Raw genomic sequence first — 25,126 nt, 5'->3', positions numbered from 1 at the left:
TTCCATATTACGATACACACGAGCATAACTTACTTGCAATATTTGTATAAACTATATGTTATCATATATTATAATATAATTGGTAACATTTCATAATTGACCCACTACCTATTATGAGATAGTTAAGTTTTTTTTAACAGTTTTACTTTGCAGCAGGTGGGCTGTTTTTTCGATCGATTTTTCCATTCTTGATCGACGAGATTGAACTTTTCCTAAAAATATATAAAAAAGAAAGATTAGTAAATTATTATTATACTAGGTAGGAACCGTATTTACTCTACCTATACATTTATTGATTATACAATGAATGATGATTTAATATTATATATTATTATATGATTATAACAAACTCATTATATATAAGATTGGGTATAATATTATTACTTACAAAGTGCCATAGAGAACAGCGTATTTGAATTAGAGTACTGCAGACAGTGGCGTATAAAGGATATTGTATCCCCCCCCCTATTTGCGCCACTGACTGCAGGTTTGATTACAAGTGGCTATTATAGATATACTTCTTCAGATATTAATAAATTATTATAAAATAATTATTGTATTTACAAATTAATTTAAATTTAAAATAAAACAAAAATGTCATTATGTAGATCTTACATTCTAAATAGTTTCGATGATCGATTCATTACAAAATATTAACGACTAAAATCAATAAAATTAATTTACCTTTTAACAGATTTTTGGTCAATTTCGCAAACGGCTCATAAACAATCAAATATAAGATGATGGCCATCATATAACACATGAATGAACCATAGAGAAAAGTTTCAAACTGCGAACCATTAAAATAAAAACTAATATTAAGTTTAGTATTAATAATAAATAATAATAATAATATTATAATATTGTTTATAAGTTATCAGTTTTTAACGGAAGACCTGACAATTACAATAAATATTTTGATTTTTATAATGGACGTTTATGTGACATACATTGATACACATACAAAATACCCATAGACCTTATAATAGATAAGAAATTATTAGTGTATGGAAAACGTGCCGATAAAGGTTTAACGCTCGTTCTTTAAAGGGCCTGCACGTGACCTATTTTTTTGCTAAAAAACACGCCTTAAAGAAAAATCTCTCATGCCTCGTAGAGTGATCCGATTTCCATAATTTCTATTTTTTTATTTTTTAAAGAGAAACACTTCTTACAGGGCGCATTGGACTTGGATTTTCAAAATTCTATTTCTAAACCATAAAATACGATTTTGAATATGAGATATCTTCACAAGATTTTGTTATTTTTACTATGTTTGTATTAAGCAACGAAATTAAAAATTGAAGTCCAATGCGCCCTTTAGAAAATTCTCCTCTTTGTAACGAAAAAAAAATTGTTAAAAGCAGACCACTCTACGACGCGTTAGAGTTTTTCCTGTAAAGCGTGTTTTGAGCAAAAAATCGTGGATTTTATTTTCGGTCGATGGTTCCGTTGACATGTGCGCACATGCGCAGTGCGTGCGTAGATAGTCGGTACCCGCTAAAATCACACTAATAATCATTGACGACTAACTACACAAATGCCACGGGCGATGGCAACGAAATTGCATATTGCCTAAATATTGCCCCTTATTGAAGACACACGAGCACGTTTATAGTTATTCATACTCATGGTAGTGCGTGGTAGTAGTGTAGTACGGTATATAAAATAATATATAGATTGTATTGTATTTATTATAATCAAGACAGGCTAAATCACTGCGACGTGTTTCCACGCATCTCGTAATTCTGTTGTTATACCTACACAGTTATTGTCTATTAGTATAAGGTCTACTGTGTGCATGTAAGTTTGTAACCGTATAATATTAGTGTCTTACCTACCGCATATTTTGGCGACAGATAAACGGGTAATCTCAGCGAACTCTGAGATGTTAGCATAACAGTGATGTTCACCAACAAAATAGGGTATGCAAGTTTTCCCATGATTGCAATAAATCTACTGTGAAACAAATGTTCAAGTAAACCTGTAAAAACATTTGAAGTTGTAATATAATAAAAGTGATAAAATACGATTGAGAACGCTTGATTTTTTTCCCCAACATCTGTAAATTTAATCCAACAATAATTTGCACGATAATTAGGAAGACTCACACTCCCTGGGATATCTTAAAAACACGATTTCACTCACCGTAGCCAGACGTGAAATAACTTATGACAACCCATGCACTCACTACTGCCGTCGTACAATGGTAGATAGTTGAGTACAAGGCATGTTCCAATGGATAATAAGGTCTATTTCTGGCATAGAATACGACCCCGTAAAACTGAGCCCATAAAGCAAACGATAAAATAGCAAATGTTCCACCGTGAACCACCGTCTGTATGCACGACACACAAATAAAACATCAATAGGTATCATTACATATCAGTTAAAACCACGATTTCAGATATACAGGTTGCGTATCTAACTCCCATAATTTGACCGGTGAACTAACTATCTGAAACAGCTGTTCCCACTACTACTAGCGCACCGAGAGGACAAGTTTATAGATTCAACAATATTATATACTGCATGATAAAATAAATAGGTATGTCAGCAATATTACCGGTTTGGAAACAAATCGCGCACCCACCCTCCGCCCAGCCATGTACTGTGACGTAAGCATTTCTTCGGTTCTCATTGGTCCATCGCCGTCACTGCCGCAATAGCCATAGATATTAAAGAATGGATAGGCCATTTACGGGAACGAACATGAACATTTGTTGAGGTTATAGAGGTCTTATCACAAATAGATATATGTATAATTATTTATTTATGATAAGACCTCTGTCAGAATGAGAAGCAATGATAAAAAACAGTCTTTCTCTCTTCCCCATTCCGGCCCCATGACCCTCTAATATAGCCATGGCCTATCCATTCTTTAATATCTATGGCAATAGCCACCGCCGCCGAAGACTCCACCACCGCGGCACCGCTCCACCACTCAGTCAGTTGGAGAAATGCTTATGTCGCAGACATGCGTATCACGAGTTGCTGACATACCTATTTATTTTGTCATGATATACTGTAGGTATTATTGGTATAAAAAGCTGATAACCGTGGTTAGTTGTTATGGCGTTATGATATTATATAATTTATATATATTTAACATATTTAAACCACAACGAGCGCTAGTGATCGGGGGTCTCAGCTGTTTCAGATAGTTGGTTCACCGGTCATCATAAAGCACTATTCGTTATAGGCCGATGCTTAATCTGTATATCTTAAATCGTGGTAAAAACCAATACATTTGCCGATAAATAATGTTTGTAAAATACATGATAACATTCTCTAGGAATACTAATAATTACTTGTGAAAATTTCACTTTTTTTTCCTTTAGTTTTTCCACTAGAAAGCTACTGGCTAAGCCTATAAAGAATGGACTGGCCCTCATGTAACTTGGTCGGTACGAATCGTTCGACGATAAAACATGTCTCATGAACAATAGGTGTCTATAAACAATATGATAATTATATATTGTGGTACAATATACCGTATTATTATATTATACAGTTTTATAAATAATTCAATAATAATATATAAGCAGTTGCTTAAAACCAAACATTGTCGTTAAATCATCCACTACTATTTAAATTATAATCTTCGAAAATATTTGTAGGTAGGTACCTAGGTACGTATTAGTTGTAATAATAATACTAATAATAACAACGTCGTTCAGTCGTTTCACTCATTATAGTGATAGAAAACCGTGTGACTATACAGTATACAACATAAAAATGTTGACGTTCAAATATATAACGAATTCAGAATAATCGTTAAACCAGAATTGAGAATAGGTTCAACGAATCTCAGTTATCCGATGCACTACTTGTGCGTTCAAATTTTCTTTCAATTACTAAAATACTTAACATACGTTGAAGTAAACTTATCCATTCCATCTCTTCCCGTCAAAAGAGTGATTATGAATGGCAGGGATATCGACAAACCAATTATTGTGCCAAGCAATGCGATTCCGTATCTTGGGTTTTTCGTGTGAACGTAAACGACAATAACTCCAATGACGAAAAACTGAATATCACACGATAAGTACCAGCCCATTATGAGGCACTGGAATAAAAAATAAATAGAAATTATTTTTTACAACTATGTTTAATACCAGTGAGTAATCAACAAATATTGGTATCAAGGCATTGGTTGGATGAATATTAATTTCAAAAATGGGATTCGGTTAATTTACAAGTTTCGTAGCCCGTGGGATTACGATTGCGCATATTTCAGTCTTAGCTATAGCCGTAGTCTGCGGTTCTTAATAACATGGCAAATAAGATAGTGATAAAATATGTATAACCACAGTATTTTGATACACATCCTTCGTCTTTATCGTTGTTCTCCACTTCTTATTGGCTATCAATCATACATGTATTAAAACATAAAACAAAATCAATCAATGAGGAGTGGAGGACTACGACATGCCTACAACTGTGATGATACCCATCTAATTTATTATGCTGATTGCTGAATTATATATATAAATATAAAATGTTTCTTGTCTAAATATGAATTATCGTGTATCAATGTATTATTGTGGATTAAAAATTAAAATACATCCTAATACCTGTTGGTCGACTTCAACGAAATTACTTATGAACAACAGGTTGGTCCACCAATAGTTCTTACATATCTCGGCTTCTCCCCACGACTTTATTGGCCACAGTGGACCGTCTCCGAGGTGGGGTATAATATGCGCAGTTATCGCCATCATCGCGCAATAAGCCGGTAACATTCTAAAACGAAATGAGAACTATTAAGAATAAACGACATAATATTATATTGTGTTATCGATGGCGTATTATTCATGTTGAATATGATATCAATTATAACACTTATGTTGATTCTTAAAACATATTTATCATAGCTAAATATATAAGTATGATCGCATTGAGGCGCATTTTCGTTATGGGCTGCGCATGCACAATAAATTATTGCATGTTTTAGCATAGAAAGGATGGCTGAGATGGCAGTGATTTTTAGATTTATGTAGCCATGAAGTTAATAATTTATATTCTTTTGTTAACGAATAAATCGAAGTGATAATATTCACTGCCAGTGACGGCCATGACACCTGCGTATCCAAAGTTGCGATCACACCTATATTTAGCAATGATATTTATAATAGTTAAAATTGACGGAAATCGTTTGCAAAAAATATAAAAACGCTTATATTATTTATATTTAATTGTTATACGTTATTATTCGCTGGATGATTGGCATCGAGAGTGTCTTCCAAACTGATTCAGCCTTTGGTTTTCGAAATTCTCGAGAAAGGTTTATGTACATGATGAAACCGCTCATGAAGAAAAATGGGTCAACGGTGTTCATACCAGTCAACAGCACAGCTGGTCCGTTGAGTAGTATCTGTGATAATTTAATTAATAATAATATAAACAGGATAAAATTGTGTTTTTACTAATTTTAACTGAATGTGTTTAAAATATACAATTGAACAAGCGGCGCATAAAACAACGTAACCTCACACTTGCCAGTATCTAATGCTATAGTTTTGGTAAAATAAATCCAGGACATAATATACCTAGGCATAATATTATTATTATATAATAAGGGTAAGTAAAAAAAAAAATGAATTACGCACGCCCTTGTGTCCAACTTGTGTTCCTACTTTCTACTTCCAAGTTCCTACAATATCACATATTATATCTGATATAGTTAGTAAAGTTTTGTTAATAAAGTAGCTATGTATTAAGAGTAATAAAATTAAAACACCATTTCCATTTCCGCATCATATTATTTCAATTAATATTAATATCATATTGTTTCAATTAAGGCGTCTCTATATTATACCGTGTGATTCTTTTATCATTGAACACTCATTATTTCAAAAAGAGTACATTTTTTTGAAAACATTTTTTACATAGTTTCAAGTCGCTTATAAAACAACGTTTTTCTTAAAAAATTATATTTTTAAATATTTTTTATCCTTATAACTTTTTAAGTTTTTTACTTTTTTGAATGACAATATTGGGTTTTAATTTTATATTCCAAAGCAGAATTCTAAGTATATATTCTTAGTATTTTGATACATGAAAATCGAATTTGGGGCAAGTAGCTTATGAGTTATAAATATTCAAAGTTTTGATGAGCGGAGTGGAGTGGTACGGGGTTACCCCGTAAAATGTTTGCCCACTTCTCCGCTCATCTATACTGCCCGCCTCTCCTTTTGCCAAAAAAAATAGAAACTTTACCAGCTTGAAGTTATCGAGCTTTTTTTTTTTTTTTATTCAACATATGGCCCGCCGTAAAAAAAGGTTGGAGACCCCTGCTATAGACTGTAGAATATGGTATTATATTATAATATTCTCAAATATATTTCTCAACTTACCTTATCCACGAACTTAGCATTACTTATAGGATTCGACATCAAAGCAAGAAAATAATGTCCACACATAACAAAAAGCATCATCATTACTTTTGTGGTATAAAAAATATTTAATTTATTGTCTTTGTCGAATTTCAACAATGTTTTGATTGACTCGATAAATGAAAATTCGTAGAAAAATGTCCTAGGCACTTCACCTAAATTTGGAGTAATGATTGTTAAATATTATGTTATACATGGATTTATTTTTAATTTTTTACACATTAAAAATATAAATTGTGAGTATAATATTTTTAGATAGGTACAAGTATTCGTTTATTGCTCACCGGTTTCGTTTGTGTTTTGTTGGTACGATATTCTTATGAAATGGTGTAACGTCGCACAGCAACAGATCAGAACGAGCAGTAAAAATATCCACCTATAAAATAAAATTGTATAGCTATAATTTATGATATTATAATGATTAATATAATGTTGTTAAATATTTTGTTTATCTGAAGTATTTACTTATCTTACTTTACCTAACCTATGTCCTATATGGCTCTATGAAATGTTCAATTTCGATTAACCTACGACTACTTTTTGCAATATTATAAGAATATTAACGCGTGGAGCTTAATTAAAGAAGCTACTGGAATTAATAGTTATCGCAGTGATTGGAATATCAATTGTGCTAAAAGTAATAAGTCTACAGTCATATATTATGATGAAAAGGAAATCGTAAATTAATTTAATAATTATTTTTTTAATGTAGGGCAAAAACATATCTGATAAAATAATTGAAAAAGATTTTAATGAGACTGATTTCAAAAAAGTGAATAATAAATTCTTTTATTTCTGAATCTATATTTTTATTCTCGTGTTCTCCTAATGAAATTATAAATTATTTAAATGATCTAAAAGATTTAACAACCTTTTATAAGTTATCTGATAAAGTAAATATAAAACATCATAATAATATGCAGTAAACATTTGGAAAATATCATACTGCTAAAATACATGTTAAATAAAATTGTTTTCGACTGAAATATGCAATTAGGATAACATTTTTCAGATTTTCTTGCGCTACCTATGTACACCTATCGGCTTGAAATTTTAAAAATCAGTGTGCATAATTTATAACGCATGATAATAATGAATTACATGTATTGTAATAGTTCTGTTGTACAATTATAATGATATCCAAATAATAATCACATTGCTTACAAAGTTACGTAATACGGCGTGTCGTAGGGATACATATCTTCGCGGACCCTGCACTTTATCGGGTCTACTCTGACGACGGCTTTGAGCTGTTCGGGGGAAAACGTCTCGTCAAATTCGCTTTGTAGGGATGTCTGTAGGTCTAACGCTGAACACCCGTCCGGTACGCATATTCCCAAATTCAAAATGTTTCGTTGCACTTGGTCCTGGTAATCGGTCCACTGAAACAACGCAACATATTTAATACAATATATTATATTAAGGGTTAAATTATATAATATCAAAGATTAAAATTTATTTAGTTATACCTGATTACTGAAATATAATAATTGATAAATATGGAGGTATATATCTACGTTAAGTTAAAATCATGATTATACATTAAGTAGGTATCATATTATTAATATACACTAGCTGATCCCGCGCACTCCGTTGCCCGTTAAATGTGCCAACTCTATTTGACTCAAACTTTTTTCAATTCGTTATTTAATATTCGGTTTATGGTGTTTAAAGTGTATCTTAACTTTTTCGTTTTCTGGAATAAAAATTCTGATTCGCAGCGGTATATGATCAGGTAGGCAATCTACCTACGGTAGATCGCGGACTCCGTGCTATTTGTACGTATAGGTATATGATTTAACTCTAAAGTATCAAAGTTATACCAAGTTTGTCGCATTCCACCTATGGTGGATTTATATAATCAATTAATACAAAATCCTAATCTAACATAACTACTAATATCAGATGAATAAAAAAAAACCCAATTTAACCATTCCTAAATTAGTTTGTCTTCTTCCCAGAGATTTAATCTACACACAAACATTAATTTATATAATATATATTTACAAAAAATAATAATACAAATCAACAAACATGCCGGATTAACCAATAGCAACCGATATATAATACACTGTTACGCCACTGTTATATTTTTAGCCCCCCCCCCCCAAATTTTACCTATGCCTAAATGTATTACTAATGCAAACAAGTATTGTAAAATTTTAAAATAAAAGTTGACCGAATCCAATTCTTTCTATAATTAGTTGCAATGAAACCACAAAACCCGAAACCCGAAAATCTGACAAAAAAAGAGTGATAATGAACAACAATTAGTTGTATATAATAGGTAGATAGGACCTAAAACACGTAACTCACCCCAAGTATGGTTTTCCATGCATGGTCGTGACCGAAATCGTCTAAATCTTCTGTTCTTTTGAAGCTATAATCTCTTCCTGCAGGTGGAATTATTTTTATTTCAGACAAACAATACTGTCCTTTCACCGGGTAACGTATGTCTACACATTCGTCATAGACTCCCATTTGGTATGTGTTTCCCGCAAGTAAACCGACTGGATATCGGTCCCAAGATTCTAGCACTGAAAAAAAATTGGTTTTTATTATATATTGCACTCTATTGTGTAATGATAATTTATAGCAATAATGTTGACCTAAATTTGATATTTCTTCCCTCAAGTAAAGAACTAATTAATTAGATTCACTGCAGTCCTACCGGTGATCGTTGTTATTGAGCAACAGAAATAATGTGTGCAGTTGGCAGTTCTCTAGTTGTGATAGCTACGGGATCAGCACAACAGTCGTTAAGTAAAATTGTATTTTTACTAATCCCGCTAACTTCACGGACCTAATGCTATGTTATACTAGTAAGCTAGATTCGAATGTTATAGGTACATTTTTAACTTTAAAAAATTGACGATACATTTTTTTTGACATGAAAACGAAATAGACTGAAATAGTGAAACATAATAAAATTAAAAACAAAATAAATTAACTTAACTCATTTCTTAAAATGAAAAATTAACTCGTTAATTTCACGTTGGTTAAGAAAGAAATTTAGTAAGTTAACAGTTAAGTTAATGAAAAGTCAAAAGTAACTAGTTAAGTTAAAAAGTTAAAATAAAATAAACTTTTTAACTTAACTTTAACTTTTTAACTCGTTAATGCCCATCCTTGGTATAAACTATAGAGTAGTCATGTTTAAGCGAATATCAAATGGTTTTAAAATTTAATTTTGTATTATGGAATAAATATACAGTTTACCAGATATTGAATTTAAACTGTTTAAAAAATTATAATATAATTTTACTATTCCCTTACTAATCTACCATATTTAATCTACCCATATTAATTATCAATCTATGTGGTGTGCGCAAACCTGCACAACTAGGCAGGAACCGCCACTGAGGGTATAGGTAACCACGGACTGACTGACGACGCAGTATTATTGAAATGACGAAGTATTATTATTTATTATCATCTGTGATGTAGGTATATTGTATACATTATAATATAATAATATATTATTATTATATTATATGATAATAGCAATGAATTAATATGTACGATTTTTATGATGTAAAACTTTTTGAACTGTATTTAAAAACGTACATTTTAATGATATTATATTATAGAAGTTGTAAGACACTGAAATAATTTGCAAATAAATATACCTAATATAATATTATAATAATCACTCACTTCTGACGGCCCAACTGGTGTGATTGCTCAAATGTGCCTCGTACATAGCGGATTGGCGGCGGCAAGCCGTGCTGTCCGCCCGCCGCAAGGTGAAGTTGGCCAGCGCCCGGTAAAACAGATCGGACAACCAAAGACCGGGTATTGGGTCGTTGGCGGCATCCCGCTGCAAAATATGGTCACCGATGTCGGCTCCCGCACCGTCGGCCGACTGCAATAAAACGCTCAGTAACACCGACGCAAACAGTGTGATCGTCAGTAGCGGCCGTGACATAATAATATAATTGATTTGTATTGTATACTATTATATATTATTGTCTTCGTTAAAGTAATATTTTTGTACGGAAAAACAAAACACTTTACGGGACGTTCTGGGAAAAAAATAAAATCAATATTTTACACACAATTATATTTAATTTTATGACTACACATCATCGTACGTTTTTTACATGTTTAATAATTGGAGAACAGATCGCGCATTCGCTCGTGGTTGAAATTCACAGTATATGAGTAAAATACATTTAAACTGCGTATATTATTCGTGGTTATATATATTTTTACTCACCTTGTATATTATTCCACAATCGCTGAATAATAATTGTGTAGTATGCTTTACCGACGGAAAATTGTGATTTAAATATGTAATAGATGGTAATTTTTTAATATAAATGTTCTTTAAGAGTATATTAAATAAAATTTACCTGACCTAACCTTTGGGAAATAAAAAGTTAATATCCATGAGTACTTTATATTCGCACCTTCTAATTAAACTGTGAAATTAATTATAATTTCAATTGATTAAATATGATGTGTTTATTTTCAGCTGACTTCCCTTTGATGATATTAAATAATATATTGTATTATGCATTTATGCATAACGCGATTGCAATATTGCAGTCTTAATCCACCAGCGATATTCACGTTCATAATATTTAGCGAAAGACACTGACGACATGTGAACCCATCATTACATCGAAGGCTGGGCAAGTTAATGATTTTTTTTTAACTCTGGTCAGTTAAGTTAATATACACCAATATCAAAAGATTAAAAGTTAAATGTTAATGTAACCATAGGTTAACTCAGTTAAATTAAAAGTTAATACACACTTTTTGGTAACTTTTTATTAAGTTAAAAAAGTTAACTTGGTTATACAACGCTAGAGTACTTAATTTTTTCCTACCAAAACCTAAATTATAGACTATAGTCTATAGCAGGGGTATTTAAACTGTGTGTCGCGGCTCCTAGGGGCGTCGTGGAAGTGGTCGAAGGGAGCCGCGTCCTATAATTGAAAAACAATATAATTATTATTATATTTTACGAAAAACGTTTTTTATTATCATTGAGGCACACCGGTTGGGAAACGTTGAATTGTCTACAATAATCATTCGCTAAATATAGCTTTAATTTGCAATGGTGGGCAAGTTAAGGAAAATAATTAACTGTGGAAAGTTAAGTTAATTCAATTAAATTACCTTCAGTTAAGTTAAAATTTAACAAAAAAATAAAATTTAACAAGGTAAGTTAAAAGTTAAGATTGAAAATAAAATTAACTTAACTCAGTTAAAAAAAAGTTAATTTTTTTTAAGTCATAATATTCATAATTCATCAAGTGCCCTAGTATTTTGATTTGTACGGACATTTACCAAGACGCTTAGCACTGTGCAAACATAAAACTTAAAATTAATATTATTATAATTCATTGCTAGCAGAAACTTATAAGTTATAGGTTAGGTATCTTATAAACTTTAAATTATACTAAACTTGTTAGAGTCTAGAGAAGATATTAATTATTAGTAGTAGTATACATTTTACTGTAAGTCTTCTATCCTAGTTAGACCATAGGCGCATATTGGGTGTGAATTTAGGGGGTGCTGGAATAGTTTATGTTACACAAGTCCATGGGGGGCTTTGTCCCCCACACCCCCCTTAATCCTAATACTATAACTAACTGCATTACATTAGCTTTAAATTTTTAATTAGAATGGGGTACCTAACTTTGATTTCGCGGGGTAACTTTGATACCCATATATTTTTATTCACCAGAGTACCATGATAATTAAATTTTTTCTTCATAAAATGGAGTTACTTTGATATCACATTAAGAAATATAGGTATCGAAATTGCATGTTGTGTTACTTTGATAGCATATTAAAAAATATTGATATCTTAAAAGATAATTTCAGAATTTTAAAAATTAAAACGTTAAAATATTGAACTAAGCCAAAAGTAACTAGTTAAATTAAAAAGTTATCTGTTAATTTACTAAATTTCTTTCTTAATTAACGTGAAATGAAGGAGGTAATTTTTCATTTGAAGAAGTAAGTTAAGTTCATTTATTTTGTTTTTAATTTAATTATATTTCACTATTTCAGTCTATTTCGTTTTCATGTCAAAAAGTATGTAGGTATCATATATTGTTTAAAGTTAAAAATTTATATCATTCGAATCTAACTTATATGGAAATACTGTATGAAGTATAAACACTATATTATCCTATAATTTAGTTTTGGTTGGAAAAAACTTAAGTACGCTAGCGTTGTATAAACAAATTAACTTTTTTAAAAAGTTAACAAACAGTGTGTAGGTATTAACTTTTAACTTAACTGAGTTAACCTAAGGTTAAATTAACTTTTAACTTTTAACTTTTTGTTATTGGTGTATATTAACTTAACTGAGTTAAAAAAAATCATTAACTTTTCTAGCCTTGCAAATTGTATATTCATATGCTTTATGACATGTTCGGAACTAGGGTATTTATCTATTGTTATCACTTTATATCCAGTCTAGTAAATAATACTTTTGAAAAAGTATTAAGATACTATTAATAGTATTCGAATAAAAAAGTATTAAAAATACTTTTAAAATACTATTATAAAAATGGATTTTACGAACACTTCCAAAGTATTTGAATACAAATACAAGTATTTTTTTTTTAATTTTATGCTATATAATATAATATATATGTAGGTATGTACTATATTGTACACCAGTATAGGTACTTATTATGTCACTACTTATCATAGATTTTTACAATTAGTATAACATGTCGGACTATTTAGAGATATACATGTTCACATATTATTTCATTCTGCGTTCAGATATATTTCAACTAATATTGATTCAATTTTAACGAAAAAAATAAACTAAACAATGGTATTAACTATTAATACGGAACTATTTTAAAATTATTTGATTTTCAATTTTTTTTAAAAAATTTCAATATAGAAACCATATAAAATTTGATGTGGTATTTTTTAAATTTTAAATATTGTTATTACTTACCTACTTTTATTATACAAAAACATAAAATTAGTTTTCAACGAATGTTTATATCGCTCCTATAACAATTTTAATACTAATCTTGTATATTTTGTTATGTCTAATCTTGTAAAATCCAATCGGTGTTAATATATATATATAAAAATAAAAATAAGCAGAATAATATATTATAATATAAACCATTTCAATATAATATACAAATTAAATTTCATACAACAGAATATAATTTATTCCCCTGTATCACGACTCTATTACTCTGTTCATAAAGACTATTTTATATGCTTTTAAGTTTTAACTACCCAATGCAGAACTATTCGTCCGAAACTTGATATTTATAGATTGAAATACTTAGAATAATATTCTGCTTCGGAGTATGAAATTAATGGTGTATGGTGTCATTCAATAAAGGAAAAATGTAGGAAATTGTAACTATAAAAAATAGTAAAAAGTATCATTTTTTTTTCAGTATCTAATGTTGTTTTGAAAATGACATCAAAATGCATAAAAAAATATTTACAAAATAGTTGAAAATTTTGAAATAATCAGTTTACAAACTTAAATGGATCACATGGCATATTGGAGTAAGTGAGGGAATGTATTAGGAGGTGGCTTATGAGTCCACCTGAGGTTCCTGAAAAAGATAAAAATTAAAACGGTTTTAAGTATATTTTTATTTACGATGATATAATAAACGTCTACGGGAATAATTTTTACCCGTGCTAAAAGCTTTCATAGGATGATAAATTGTCCGGCAGCCATCCTACAGCTATATAATATAACAGGTATAATTTATACATGCGACGAAGATGCGGGTCTGAACGTGTGCATATTATTATTGTTATTGCTTTTAGAAATGAATGTATAATTACATCGTGCATGCACTATTTACACTGTATAGCAGTGCAGTGTAGATACTATGTGCATTGTACACATTATGTAGTCATTATTATAATATAGCTAAAGGTATCTAAACCAAGTAAATAAAAACAACATTTTAGTCACGCGCGTCAGTGTAATTCGTTTAAAGCATTTTTTTCCCGCACACACACATCCATTTACACGCATAAACGTGTTATTATCCAAGGTAGCTTAACTTAATTTATGGATTCATTTTAGGTTTTCGACACGAAAACGAAACGTGCACAAAAAAATAAAAATGGGCGGGATCGGAAGCGGTGATTATCTGTTTTTGTCTAACATACGCGCCACATAGAAATTAAGATATTGTGTTCTTCGACTTTCTCGAATTTTTAATTGAAATTGGAATACGAAACTGTTTAATCTAACTCTTTTAGATGTTTAGGGAGATAAAATCAAAAATGTGGGTAAATCAATCCCGAAGTTGACATAATGCTAATAAAAATTTGTATTTACAAATTTTCAGAATTCTCATTATTTCCCAGCGGTAAATCAATTACACATTATTTCAGATACCTACTAATGCAGTAATGCGTGTTACTTGCTCGTGTACAATGTACATCGTACATCGTACATAAGTACTGAACATCACTATATCATATTCAATTTAAATAAAGGCTGGGTTACTGGTTCAATGTTATCACCGCCTAGGAATTGCCATCATTTCCGTAGTTTATTAGGCAATGTTATCACTAGGGCCCGGAATTTGATAATCTAAAAATATATATATAAAAAAAAGCATAACATGACATTTATTAATTTATTTTTTTTAAAAAATGATATTAAAAATGTATATTTTACTGTAAAAATTGATAAATATTGTTCGGATACAAATTATAATTATTATAAATTAAATAAACAAAACTATATATTATAGTCCTTTACACTTTATATAGTAGACACTATCGAACTAATAATGCTGTCTAACTCAAATTAAATGAGAAACGGAGACACACGGGTATATAAAATAAACTTATAAAATTATTTTATATACCTATCTGTGGCCTGTGCGGAGACATGAAATTATATCAAACACGGGTTTATGTCGATTGCGATAACCGATTTTAAACACGCATGTGTGTCCCTGGTATAAAATAGTAAGTTTGGTGTCAACAGTCAATATTTTCTGAGATCTAAAAATATCAGGTGGGGAAATGATTGATATCGATAAAATGGTTGATTGAAAAATGTCATGGATATCGCATATCGTACTATTTATCTGTTTAATATATATAACCTGTATACATTCAACATGATCCGTTTAGTAGTAGGTTATTAGTAGTGCAGTACGTATTGATTTGGTTAAAAGCTTAAAAATGGATTTAAACAAAATGCAAAATGAATTTGATAAAGCAATTTCATTAACTATTGATGCTAAACGTGACGACAACAAATCGTTCATGAATAATGAAGAATACGATCGTCGTATAGAAGTCGTAAAATTATCCAAGACTCAAACAAAATGCAAAAAAGATTATAATAATATTCGTAAGTACGACGTTAATTTAATAAATGATAAAGATAATTAAAGCCATGAACCATGCGATAATGACAGTATACATTATTTCGTTAAAAGGAAGAGCTATTCAATATTCTTCACTCCACGCATATAGCTATATCGGCCATGGTGGCCGCGATCGTATGATGGCTGAAATAAAGTTAAAATATTGTAATATATTATAACAAAAGAAACAATAATGATTTTTTGAGTCTTTGTACCGACTGTCATAAAAAATCATCTAATCCAAAAAGAGGTCTTGTTTCTAAATCAATTTTGCATTCAGCATACAAATCGCGTGCACAAATAGATCTAATTGATATGCAATCGCAGAGTATAAACAATTACAGATTTATAATGAATTATCAGGATCACTTGACAAAATTTGTTATACTTAAACCACTAAAGACTAAGCGAGCAGAAGAAATAGCATATAACTTAATGGAAATGTATACACCTTTTGGAGCGCCAGCAATTCTACATTCCGATAATGGGAGAGAGTTTGTTATTAGTGTAATTAATGAATTACATTCTGTGTGGGGTGATGTTAATAAATGGTTCACGGAAAACCAAGACATAGTCAGAGGATTAAAATTCATCCAATTTCGAAAAAATCGTGCTTTTCATTCTGGTATGATAAATAATTAATATATTAATAGTTAATTTTAAAAATAATTTTACTTGATTCTTTTTAGGTATCGGTCGATCACCTTATGAGGCGATGTTTGGTTGTCCAGCTCGTTTAGGTGTTGCATCAATTGGTTTACCGGTAGACGAAATTAGCTCTTTGAAATCTGAGGAAGATATTGAATGTATTTTGAAGTCAAACAAAGACGAGGGAGCCGAAGAAAATGTACCGTGTACTAGTAACTTAGAACAAGTGACTAGTGACCAGAACTTGGTGAAAAAAATATTTAATATAGTCTAATATGTTTAAGTCAATAATGTATTTATTTAGTTGATCAACGAAAACAAAATATACTTGATGCACGTCAATCATCTGGGCACAATTTAGAAAAACAGGCTAGTTGACATGAAAGCGTCTTTCGCTAAATATTATGAACGTGAATATCACTGGTGGATTAAGACTGCAATATTGTAATCGCGTTATGCATAATACAATATTATATAATATCATCAAAAGGAACACATCGTATTTAATCAATCGAAATTATAATTAATTTCACAGTTTAATAAATTATAAGGTGCGAATATAAAGTACTCATGGATATTAATTTTTTATTTCCCAAAGGTTAAGTCAGGTAAATTTGATTTGATATACTCTTAAAGAACATTTATATTAAAAAATTACCATCTATTACATATTTAAATCACAATTTTCCGTCGGTAAGGCATACTACACAATTATTATTAACTATAGTTAATGTTACAAATTATAATTATTTATAAATCAAGTATTGAATCCTCTAGATTTATCCACTTTAGACTCTAAGTTAGGTATGCTTAGGTTATCAACAATGATTATCAACTACAATTATTTTAGATTCTGAGTGAAACGATGGATATATTAATTTACAATGATGTGTGTTTTTTTTTCAATTTTTAATTTTTAATTTTTTTTTATTAATTTATTTTTTTTGTGTCTGTCATCACCTTTTAGGACAGTAAAAGTGCTTCGATTTTCTTCAACACTATCTTTTTTGATAGGAAAGTGAATCTTGTTAGTACTTTGGGGGGGGGGGAGTCAAAATTATTCCAGTAGTTTTCAAAAGCGCCGTGAAACACAAAAGAAATATTCAGGAAAAACGGGAATTTTTACGCAAAAGCTGTTTTCGAGAAAATCGATTTTGGTTTTTGATGTAACTTTAGAACAAATTACCGTAGATTCATGAAATTTTCACTGGTTGTTTATATTTCCATTTTCTATACATAATACAATTTTCAAAATATTTTGATTTGTTTTGAACTGGTTAGGGACATTTTCAGTTTTAAATTTTATTAGTTTTTTTTTCCAATAATGTCAATAAAATTTTATTTGTTGAGTAAAAATACTTGAAAATTTAACACATGGCTCCTACTATATTGATACAATGACATTTGAAAAATATTAAACATCCTTAGTCACAGGTTTTTTTTTATTAGCATTAAAGTTTTAATGTTTACACATTCGAAATATGTAAAAATCACGAAAATTAGCAAATTATTTTTAGTTAAGAATTCGTAAAAATTATTCTTATTAATTCTAAGATTTGAAAATGTAATACAATATTCTTCATAATATTGTCTATCTTTATAAAAAAAAAAAAAAAAATGTCTACAAAAAGGTCAAATTAAATTTTTATGAGCGTTTGAAATTCATATTTTTACAACATTTGATATTCGCCCGATTTCTCATGTGATGATTTTCTTATTTAATTATAATTACAAAACGAATGACTGCAGATATTTGAAAATTTCACTGAATGGTAATATTTTCATTTATTAAATAACATAAAATTTTGAAAATATTTTGACTTTGTTTGAGCTGTTTACGGACATTCTCAGTTTTCAATTTGTTTAGTTTTTTTTCTATAAATACCTATCAATAAAATTTTGTTTGTTGGGTAAAAAAGCGTGAAAATGCAAAATTTAATGCAAGGCTCCTACAATATTGTTATTTTGACATTTGAACTATATTAAAAATCCTTCATCACAGTTTTTTTATTATAAGCATTTAAAGTTAAAAAATTAACAAAATATGGAAAAATCAAGAAAAATTAGTCAATTATTTTGAGTTAAGAATTCATAAAAATTTTTCTTTTTAGATCTTAAAATATTATAAATTTATAGATTTTTCTTTAAAGATTTTAAAATATAATACAAGATTACTTATAAAATTATCTAACTTAATAAAAAAAAAAAATGTCTATAAGAAGGTCAAATCAATTATGTATGAGCATTTGATATTCAAATTTTTACAACAATAGATATTCATTCGATTTCTCATGTAGCGATTTTCTTATTGTGTTGTAATTCAAAAACGAATAACATGTAGATACATGAAAATTTCACTGAATGCTTATTTTACCAATTTTTATACTTGATGCAATTTTCAAAATATTTTAAATTGTTTTGACCAGTTTACGGACAATTTCATGTTTCAATATATATATATATTTTTTTCTATGAATATCAATATAGTTTTATCTGTCGAGCAAAAGTGTAAAAATTTAATACAAGGCTCCTGATATATTGTTACAATAGCAGTTGAAAAATATTAAATATACATAGGCACAATTTTTTTTTATAAGCATTTAAAGATCAAATTTTGACAAAATGTATCAAATTTAGAATTGAATAATTATTTTGTAGGTAGTTAAAAATGTATAAAATGTTCAACTTTTATATCCAAGGATTCAAAATTTAAAACAAGATTCCTCGTAAGTAGTTAATTCTGTCACCAAAAAATCTAAAAACACATAAGCACAGTTTATTTTTATACTCATTTTAAGTTCAAATTTGGACGAAATTACATATTAAAATATCTAGAATAACTATTTTAGTTATTTTGTTGCGATTATATAATATTATTCGTGGGTACATGAAACTTCTAAAGTATACTATTATATATCTATGATAGTATCACGGTTTGTTGTTGATGTATAACGCATTATAAGTATCTAATGAATATTGTGATATTAATTTGGAATTCATTATAGGTACCTATTATAGGTCAATTTTTTTTTAATACCATAGATAATTATATAATGTTTTCTTATAAAATGATATTATTTATCATTGAATTCAAATTTAATACCATCCATTATACAGTGACCCACTTGTAATCTACTGTACAGCAGAGCGACATCCACTTACCCATCTTTTTTTAGATTGTTTCCACTCTACATTACTTTTTCAGTTCTTTAGAAAAAAACAATTTTTTCCATTCAATTTATTCAGGAAAAAAACCAGTTTTTTTTCGTCAAGACCATTTTTCCGGAAATTTTAAATGAAACCAATTTTTCTCAATTTTTCTGAAAAATCGGGAAAAAACCAGGGTTTTTTTTCGGAAAACCTTTTTTTTTCGTAAATTTTGATCCCTACTTATAGGAAGGTACCTATTTACTCTATACATTTATTAATTATATAATGAATGGTAATTTATTATATATTATTATAAATATGACAAACTCATTATATAATAATTGGATAATATTAATAATTAAAAAGTGCCATTAAGAACGGCGTATTAGAATTATAGTACCTACTGCGGGTTTCTTTGCACGTGTAGATAACATACTTTTTTAGGTATTATTATATAATAATATATTAGGACAAATACATTTAAATTTAAAATAAAACAAAAATGCTATTATGTAACGCACGTTACCTTAAGCCCATCCGGAGAAAATTCGACATTCCAGGAAAACCGTTAGTGCAGGAATTGTAAAAACCTGGTCATGAATTCACAGGAATTGAGTACTAATTATTGGCTCTGAAAAAAGATAAAATAAGATGATGGCCATCAGATGAATGCATCATAGAGATAAGCGTCGAACTGTGAACTGATAAAATTAAACACCATATAAAGTTTCATTTCAATAATAATATGATATTGTTTATTAGTTATCAGTTTTTAACGGAAGACGTGACATTACAATTAATATTAGGATTTTTAAAGTGGACGTTTTATAGTCTTGAATTGAGGTACACTAAAACCAGGATACATCTTTTATAATCAGGTAATAAGCAATTTAAAGAGCAGTGTATAATTATTAGGGAAAATGCTCTGTAATCTAGCGTTTTGAGTTTTGAGATCATTTTAGATTTTACCCAAAGATACATAATCACACATAATTATTACGCTGTCATAGCAATTTGTTTTGGCATATACAACGACACTGGCTACTATAATATGGTAATAGGTAGAGTACTTAATGCTATAATAATGCATTGCCTAAGTAATACGTTATTGGTACGTGTATAAGTACCTAGTGTGTACCTACTTACTTTAGAAATAGTATTAATTACCTTGGATATGATTTTATCTACCCACCCAACCCCACCATTAAAAGTGGTTCAAATGCACCTGAGTGCGTACTCTGCGGCACTAGACGTTTATGTGACATACCGCTTGTACAAATAGACAAGAAATGAGAGTATGGAAAACATGGCAATATTAGAGGGCAATATAGATTACCGTTTATTCATATGCATGGTAGTGTGGGGTAGTACTGTAAGATATATAGATTATTGTATTTTATGGTTAAGACCAGTAGCGCAAACAGGAAAAATGTTTAGGGAGAGCTCAATCACCTACACATTTTTTTTAAAATTATAATTAATAGGCACATACTTTTCAGAATGGTAAATTATTATATTTTTAAGGGCCTAATCCCCCCCCCCCCCCCTATTTGTGTCAATGGTCAAGACAGACACAATGCGACGTGTTTCCACGCTGCTCTTAGTTATACAGAGTTCATGTCTATTGACCATTAGAATACGGTATATGGATTATGGACATACCACTATATACCTAATGTAACCACACGATATTCTTAATATTAGTGTCTTACCTACCACATATCTTGACGACAGATGAACTGGTAAACTTTGTGAACTCTGAGATGTTAGCACAACAGTGATGTTTACCAACAAAATGGGGTATGAGAGTTTCCCCATAATCATAACAAATTTATTGCGGAACAAATTACCAAGTAGACCTGTAAAAATATTTATAGTTGCGATATATTAATAAAGCTGATAAACTGAAATAGTGTCTGCAAGTTTATTTTAAATAGCAAGGACTCACTCAGGCTTTTCTATATAATTTGACAGCAACAATGCATACGGGCTATGAAAAAGTTAAAAATTAAAAATGGTACGTACAACGCCCTCGGTAAATCACTCTAGATACGTCTTTTTTAAGAATGCATATAAAAAAAAAACGTATAAAACTGTACATAATATATTATATTATAAATTATAATACATTAAATGTAATGTTATCACATAAATGTTATTATTATCCTATATCTCATATTCACCCATTTGACCCAAAGTCCAGAAATATTTTATTTGGTTATGCTGTGACCCAATATGACGCCATTAGCCATTGCAGAGGTGATTAAATAACACACCCTCTTGGACATCTAAAAAACGAGATTTACTCACCGTAGCCAGACGTGAAATAACTTATGGTAATCCATATACTTGCTATACTGGCCACGTACAATGACAGATAGTTGAGTACAAGGCATGTTCCAATGGATAATAAGGTCTATTTCTCGCATAGAATACATTGCCGTAACACTGAACCCACAGTGTTCGGACTAGATAAGTATTTTTTTATCTAGACAAAGATAAAGATAATGCAACTCAAATGTATCTAGATATAATATATTAAAGATAACTTAACTCATATTTATCTAGATAAGATAAAAGATTAAAAAATAATTATGTAGTTATTCATCTAGATAAATTTATCTAGCTAAGTCCGAACACTGCCTACAATGTAAACGTGCAAATGGCAATTGTTCCGCCGTGAACCGCCATCTATATACACGACACACAAAGAAAACATCAACAGGTTTCATAATATATCAGTAAAAACCAATAGATTTGACAATAAATGTTTGTAAAACACACGATAACATTCTCTAAGTATACTAATAATTACTTGTGAAAATTTCATATTTTTTTCCTTCAGTTTTTCCACTACAAAGCTCATGGCCAAGCCTCCAAAGAATGGCGTGGCCCGCACGTAACTTGGTCGGTATGACTCATTTAACGATATAATATTTCTCATGTGCATTATGTATCTGTAAACAATTTAATAATTTTTTTTTAAAAATCTCATGAAATAATTGCATTACATTTGTATTTATTTTGAGCTTTTTGGGTTTTATATCAAAAAAGTGGTTCCTACAAAGCATAGTATAGGAGCTTACGAATTCAACCCTTTTTTCAAAATTACAATCAAACATCAGTAAGTATGTTTAATTTACTACCGCTTTTGGTAGTTTTTATAGGTAGATGAATATATTTAATTTTTCTCGATTTATTGACATGTGTGCGTGCGTGCGGGAGTGCATACGACGGATTCCGAACGTATGTACGCATACTATTGATACTAATGATCATTTACTTCGCACACAAGTATACAACCACACTGCGTAACGAGTATAAGACATCGAATTGCCTATACGTGACCCCTTATAAATCACCCCCACCAATCCCCTGAACTATACCCATATCTTTTTTATTGTACGTCTCTTTCAAATTATGCCATATTAAAATAGGTTATGTATTTCTAGTTACGTTATTGCCCGCAGAAAAATATGCTCCGATTGATGCAAAGTAGGTAAACTTGTTGATCAATTAAAACATTTTTACATTTTTAAATTGAACCGTTAAAAGTACTTTAATTTTTGTCAATCACTAAGGTCGTCTTGGTGAAAAATTAATAGAATTTGCAGGGGACTTAATAAACAAATATTTCTATCATAAATCTCAAAATTCCTGTTGTAATACCTCCCGGGGGTGATCAGTTTCCTTTTTTAATTAGCATAAAACGTATTCTCAGACCTACCAAATATACACAAAAAATTTGATCAAAATTAGTTGATCTGTTTCGGAGGAGTTCAAACACTAACACTGTGACACAAGAATTTAATATATTAGATTATAATATAATATACATTTTTTTTATTCTCATTGGAAAACATTTTATTAAACAACTTTTTTTAATTATAAATTATAATTTTATTGTGTCTACTATACTAAAAACACAATTTTTTTCAGTGCTAGAATCCTGGGACCGATATCCAGTCGGCTTACTTGCGGGGAACATATATCAAATGGGAGTCTATGACGAATGTGTGGACATACGTTATCCAGTGAAAGGACAGTGTTGTTTGTCTAAAATAAAATTAATACCACCAGCAGGAAGAGATTATAGCTTCAACAGAACGGAAGATATAGACGATTTCGGTCACAGCCATGCATGGAAAACCATACTCGGGGTGAGTAGTGTTTTAGGACCTATCTGCCTATTATATACTATTCGTTATTAATTATCACACTTTATTTGGCCAGATTTTTGTCAAATTTTCGGGTTTTGGGTTTTTGTGGTTTCATTGCAAATAATTACAATTAAAGAAGGAATTGTATTCGGTCAACTATTATTTTACAATTTTACAATACTTGTTTACATTTATAATACTTTTAGGTATTATACGAAATTGCATTCTGCACGTTTTTGCATATTGCTGACTGACCACGCAGAAGTATTTGTGTGCAATGAATTATGACAGAACTCAAATTTAACATACCCCTTCTCCATTTTTTTTTTTATTACTAGGTGGTTCACGCATAATATAGTGATTGGTGATTTTGCAACTACCAATTATTTGAAATTATAACCAAATTTATACCACATTTTTTGGTATAAATGCATCCTAGGTATAATATTCTTTCTCGTGTGTACTATAATAACTGTCAACATAATGTTTATAGGTTACCTAATCTACAGTTGTTGTATAGACTACATGTATAGTATAACATCACAAATTAGATAGGTATAATCACAGTATTTTGATACGCATCCTCCAGCCATTACTTTGCCTTTATCGCAGTTCCCCACTTCTTATTGTCTGTCAATCATATACATACATACTACATGAAATAGAAAAAAATCAACCAATGAGAAGTGGAGAACTACGACATGGGTTGGAGGTAATGGAGATGCGTATCTACTGCGCAAAACAAGTACAACTGTGATGATACCTATCTAATTCCTCATGATGTATATTATAATAATATGATACAATGATTAATGTGTAAACATGATTTTAACTTATTTTAGATATAATATATACCTTTATCTTTGTCAATTATTATATTTCAGAAATCAGTAACTATAGGCATACATTTTAAACTTTCATATATATTTTAACCCTTACTATAATATGTTGCGTTTTTTCAGTGGGCCGATTACCAGGACCAAGTACAACGAAATATTTTGAATTTGGGAATATGCATACCGGACGCTTGTTCGGCGTTGGACCTACAGACATCTCTACAAAGCGAATTTGACGAGGCGTTTTCTCCTGAACAGTTCAAAACCGTCGTCAGAGTAGATCCGATTAAGTGCAGAGTCCGCGAAGATAAGTATCCCTACGACACACCGTATTACATGTAATGCAATGTAATTATTATAACGCCATCATTACAATTGTACAACAGAACTATTAGAGTACCTAACTTTAATTTATTATAATCAGGCATTATAAATTATGCACATTGATTTTTAAAATTTCAAAACTATAGGTATACATAGCTAGGGAGCGCATGAAAATCCGAAAAAATGTTGGGCCTAAATCACATATTTCAGTCGAAAACAATTTTATTTGACATGTATTTTAGTCGATGATATTT

At 29.9% G+C, this 25,126-nt stretch overlaps 3 protein-coding genes across 3 annotated transcripts in view; 2 read left to right on the top strand and 1 right to left on the bottom strand.

Moving 5' to 3' along the window:
• LOC100571326 (nose resistant to fluoxetine protein 6-like) overlaps positions 1–25,126 on the bottom strand; it is a 33,093-nt gene that overhangs the window by 1,552 nt on the left and 6,415 nt on the right. Inside the window, exons 3-19 of the mRNA XM_016806109.2 lie at positions 22,368–22,509; positions 21,863–22,243; positions 21,501–21,607; positions 21,269–21,411; positions 20,079–20,183; positions 10,056–10,423; positions 8,715–8,935; positions 7,563–7,780; positions 6,683–6,774; positions 6,360–6,553; positions 5,208–5,377; positions 4,578–4,746; positions 3,876–4,069; positions 3,312–3,453; positions 2,149–2,338; positions 1,842–1,984; positions 685–790 (exon numbers count right to left, since the gene is read on the bottom strand). Of these exons, the coding sequence (XP_016661598.1) occupies positions 685–790; positions 1,842–1,984; positions 2,149–2,338; positions 3,312–3,453; positions 3,876–4,069; positions 4,578–4,746; positions 5,208–5,377; positions 6,360–6,553; positions 6,683–6,774; positions 7,563–7,780; positions 8,715–8,935; positions 10,056–10,326 (2,110 nt within the window). The 5' untranslated portion in view covers positions 10,327–10,423; positions 20,079–20,183; positions 21,269–21,411; ... (1 more) ...; positions 21,863–22,243; positions 22,368–22,509. The remainder of the gene's footprint in view (positions 1–684; positions 791–1,841; positions 1,985–2,148; positions 2,339–3,311; positions 3,454–3,875; positions 4,070–4,577; positions 4,747–5,207; positions 5,378–6,359; positions 6,554–6,682; positions 6,775–7,562; positions 7,781–8,714; positions 8,936–10,055; positions 10,424–20,078; positions 20,184–21,268; positions 21,412–21,500; positions 21,608–21,862; positions 22,244–22,367; positions 22,510–25,126) is intronic.
• Positions 15,567–16,763, top strand: LOC103309991 (KRAB-A domain-containing protein 2-like). Its single transcript, XM_008186898.1, has 4 exons — positions 15,567–15,686; positions 16,118–16,379; positions 16,444–16,649; positions 16,707–16,763. The coding sequence occupies exons 1-4, from the start codon at positions 15,567–15,569 to the stop codon at positions 16,761–16,763; spliced, it is 645 nt and encodes a 214-aa protein (XP_008185120.1).
• On the top strand, positions 23,368–25,044 carry LOC107884317. The gene is made up of 2 exons (XM_016806113.2): positions 23,368–23,712; positions 24,675–25,044. The coding sequence occupies exons 1-2, from the start codon at positions 23,548–23,550 to the stop codon at positions 24,888–24,890; spliced, it is 381 nt and encodes a 126-aa protein (XP_016661602.1). The 5' UTR covers positions 23,368–23,547; the 3' UTR covers positions 24,891–25,044.

Source organism: Acyrthosiphon pisum, chromosome A3 (assembly GCF_005508785.2).
Source record: "Acyrthosiphon pisum isolate AL4f chromosome A3, pea_aphid_22Mar2018_4r6ur, whole genome shotgun sequence".
Taxonomy (NCBI): Eukaryota; Metazoa; Arthropoda; class Insecta; order Hemiptera; family Aphididae; genus Acyrthosiphon; species Acyrthosiphon pisum.
This window is presented reverse-complemented; position numbering and strand designations above follow the sequence as displayed.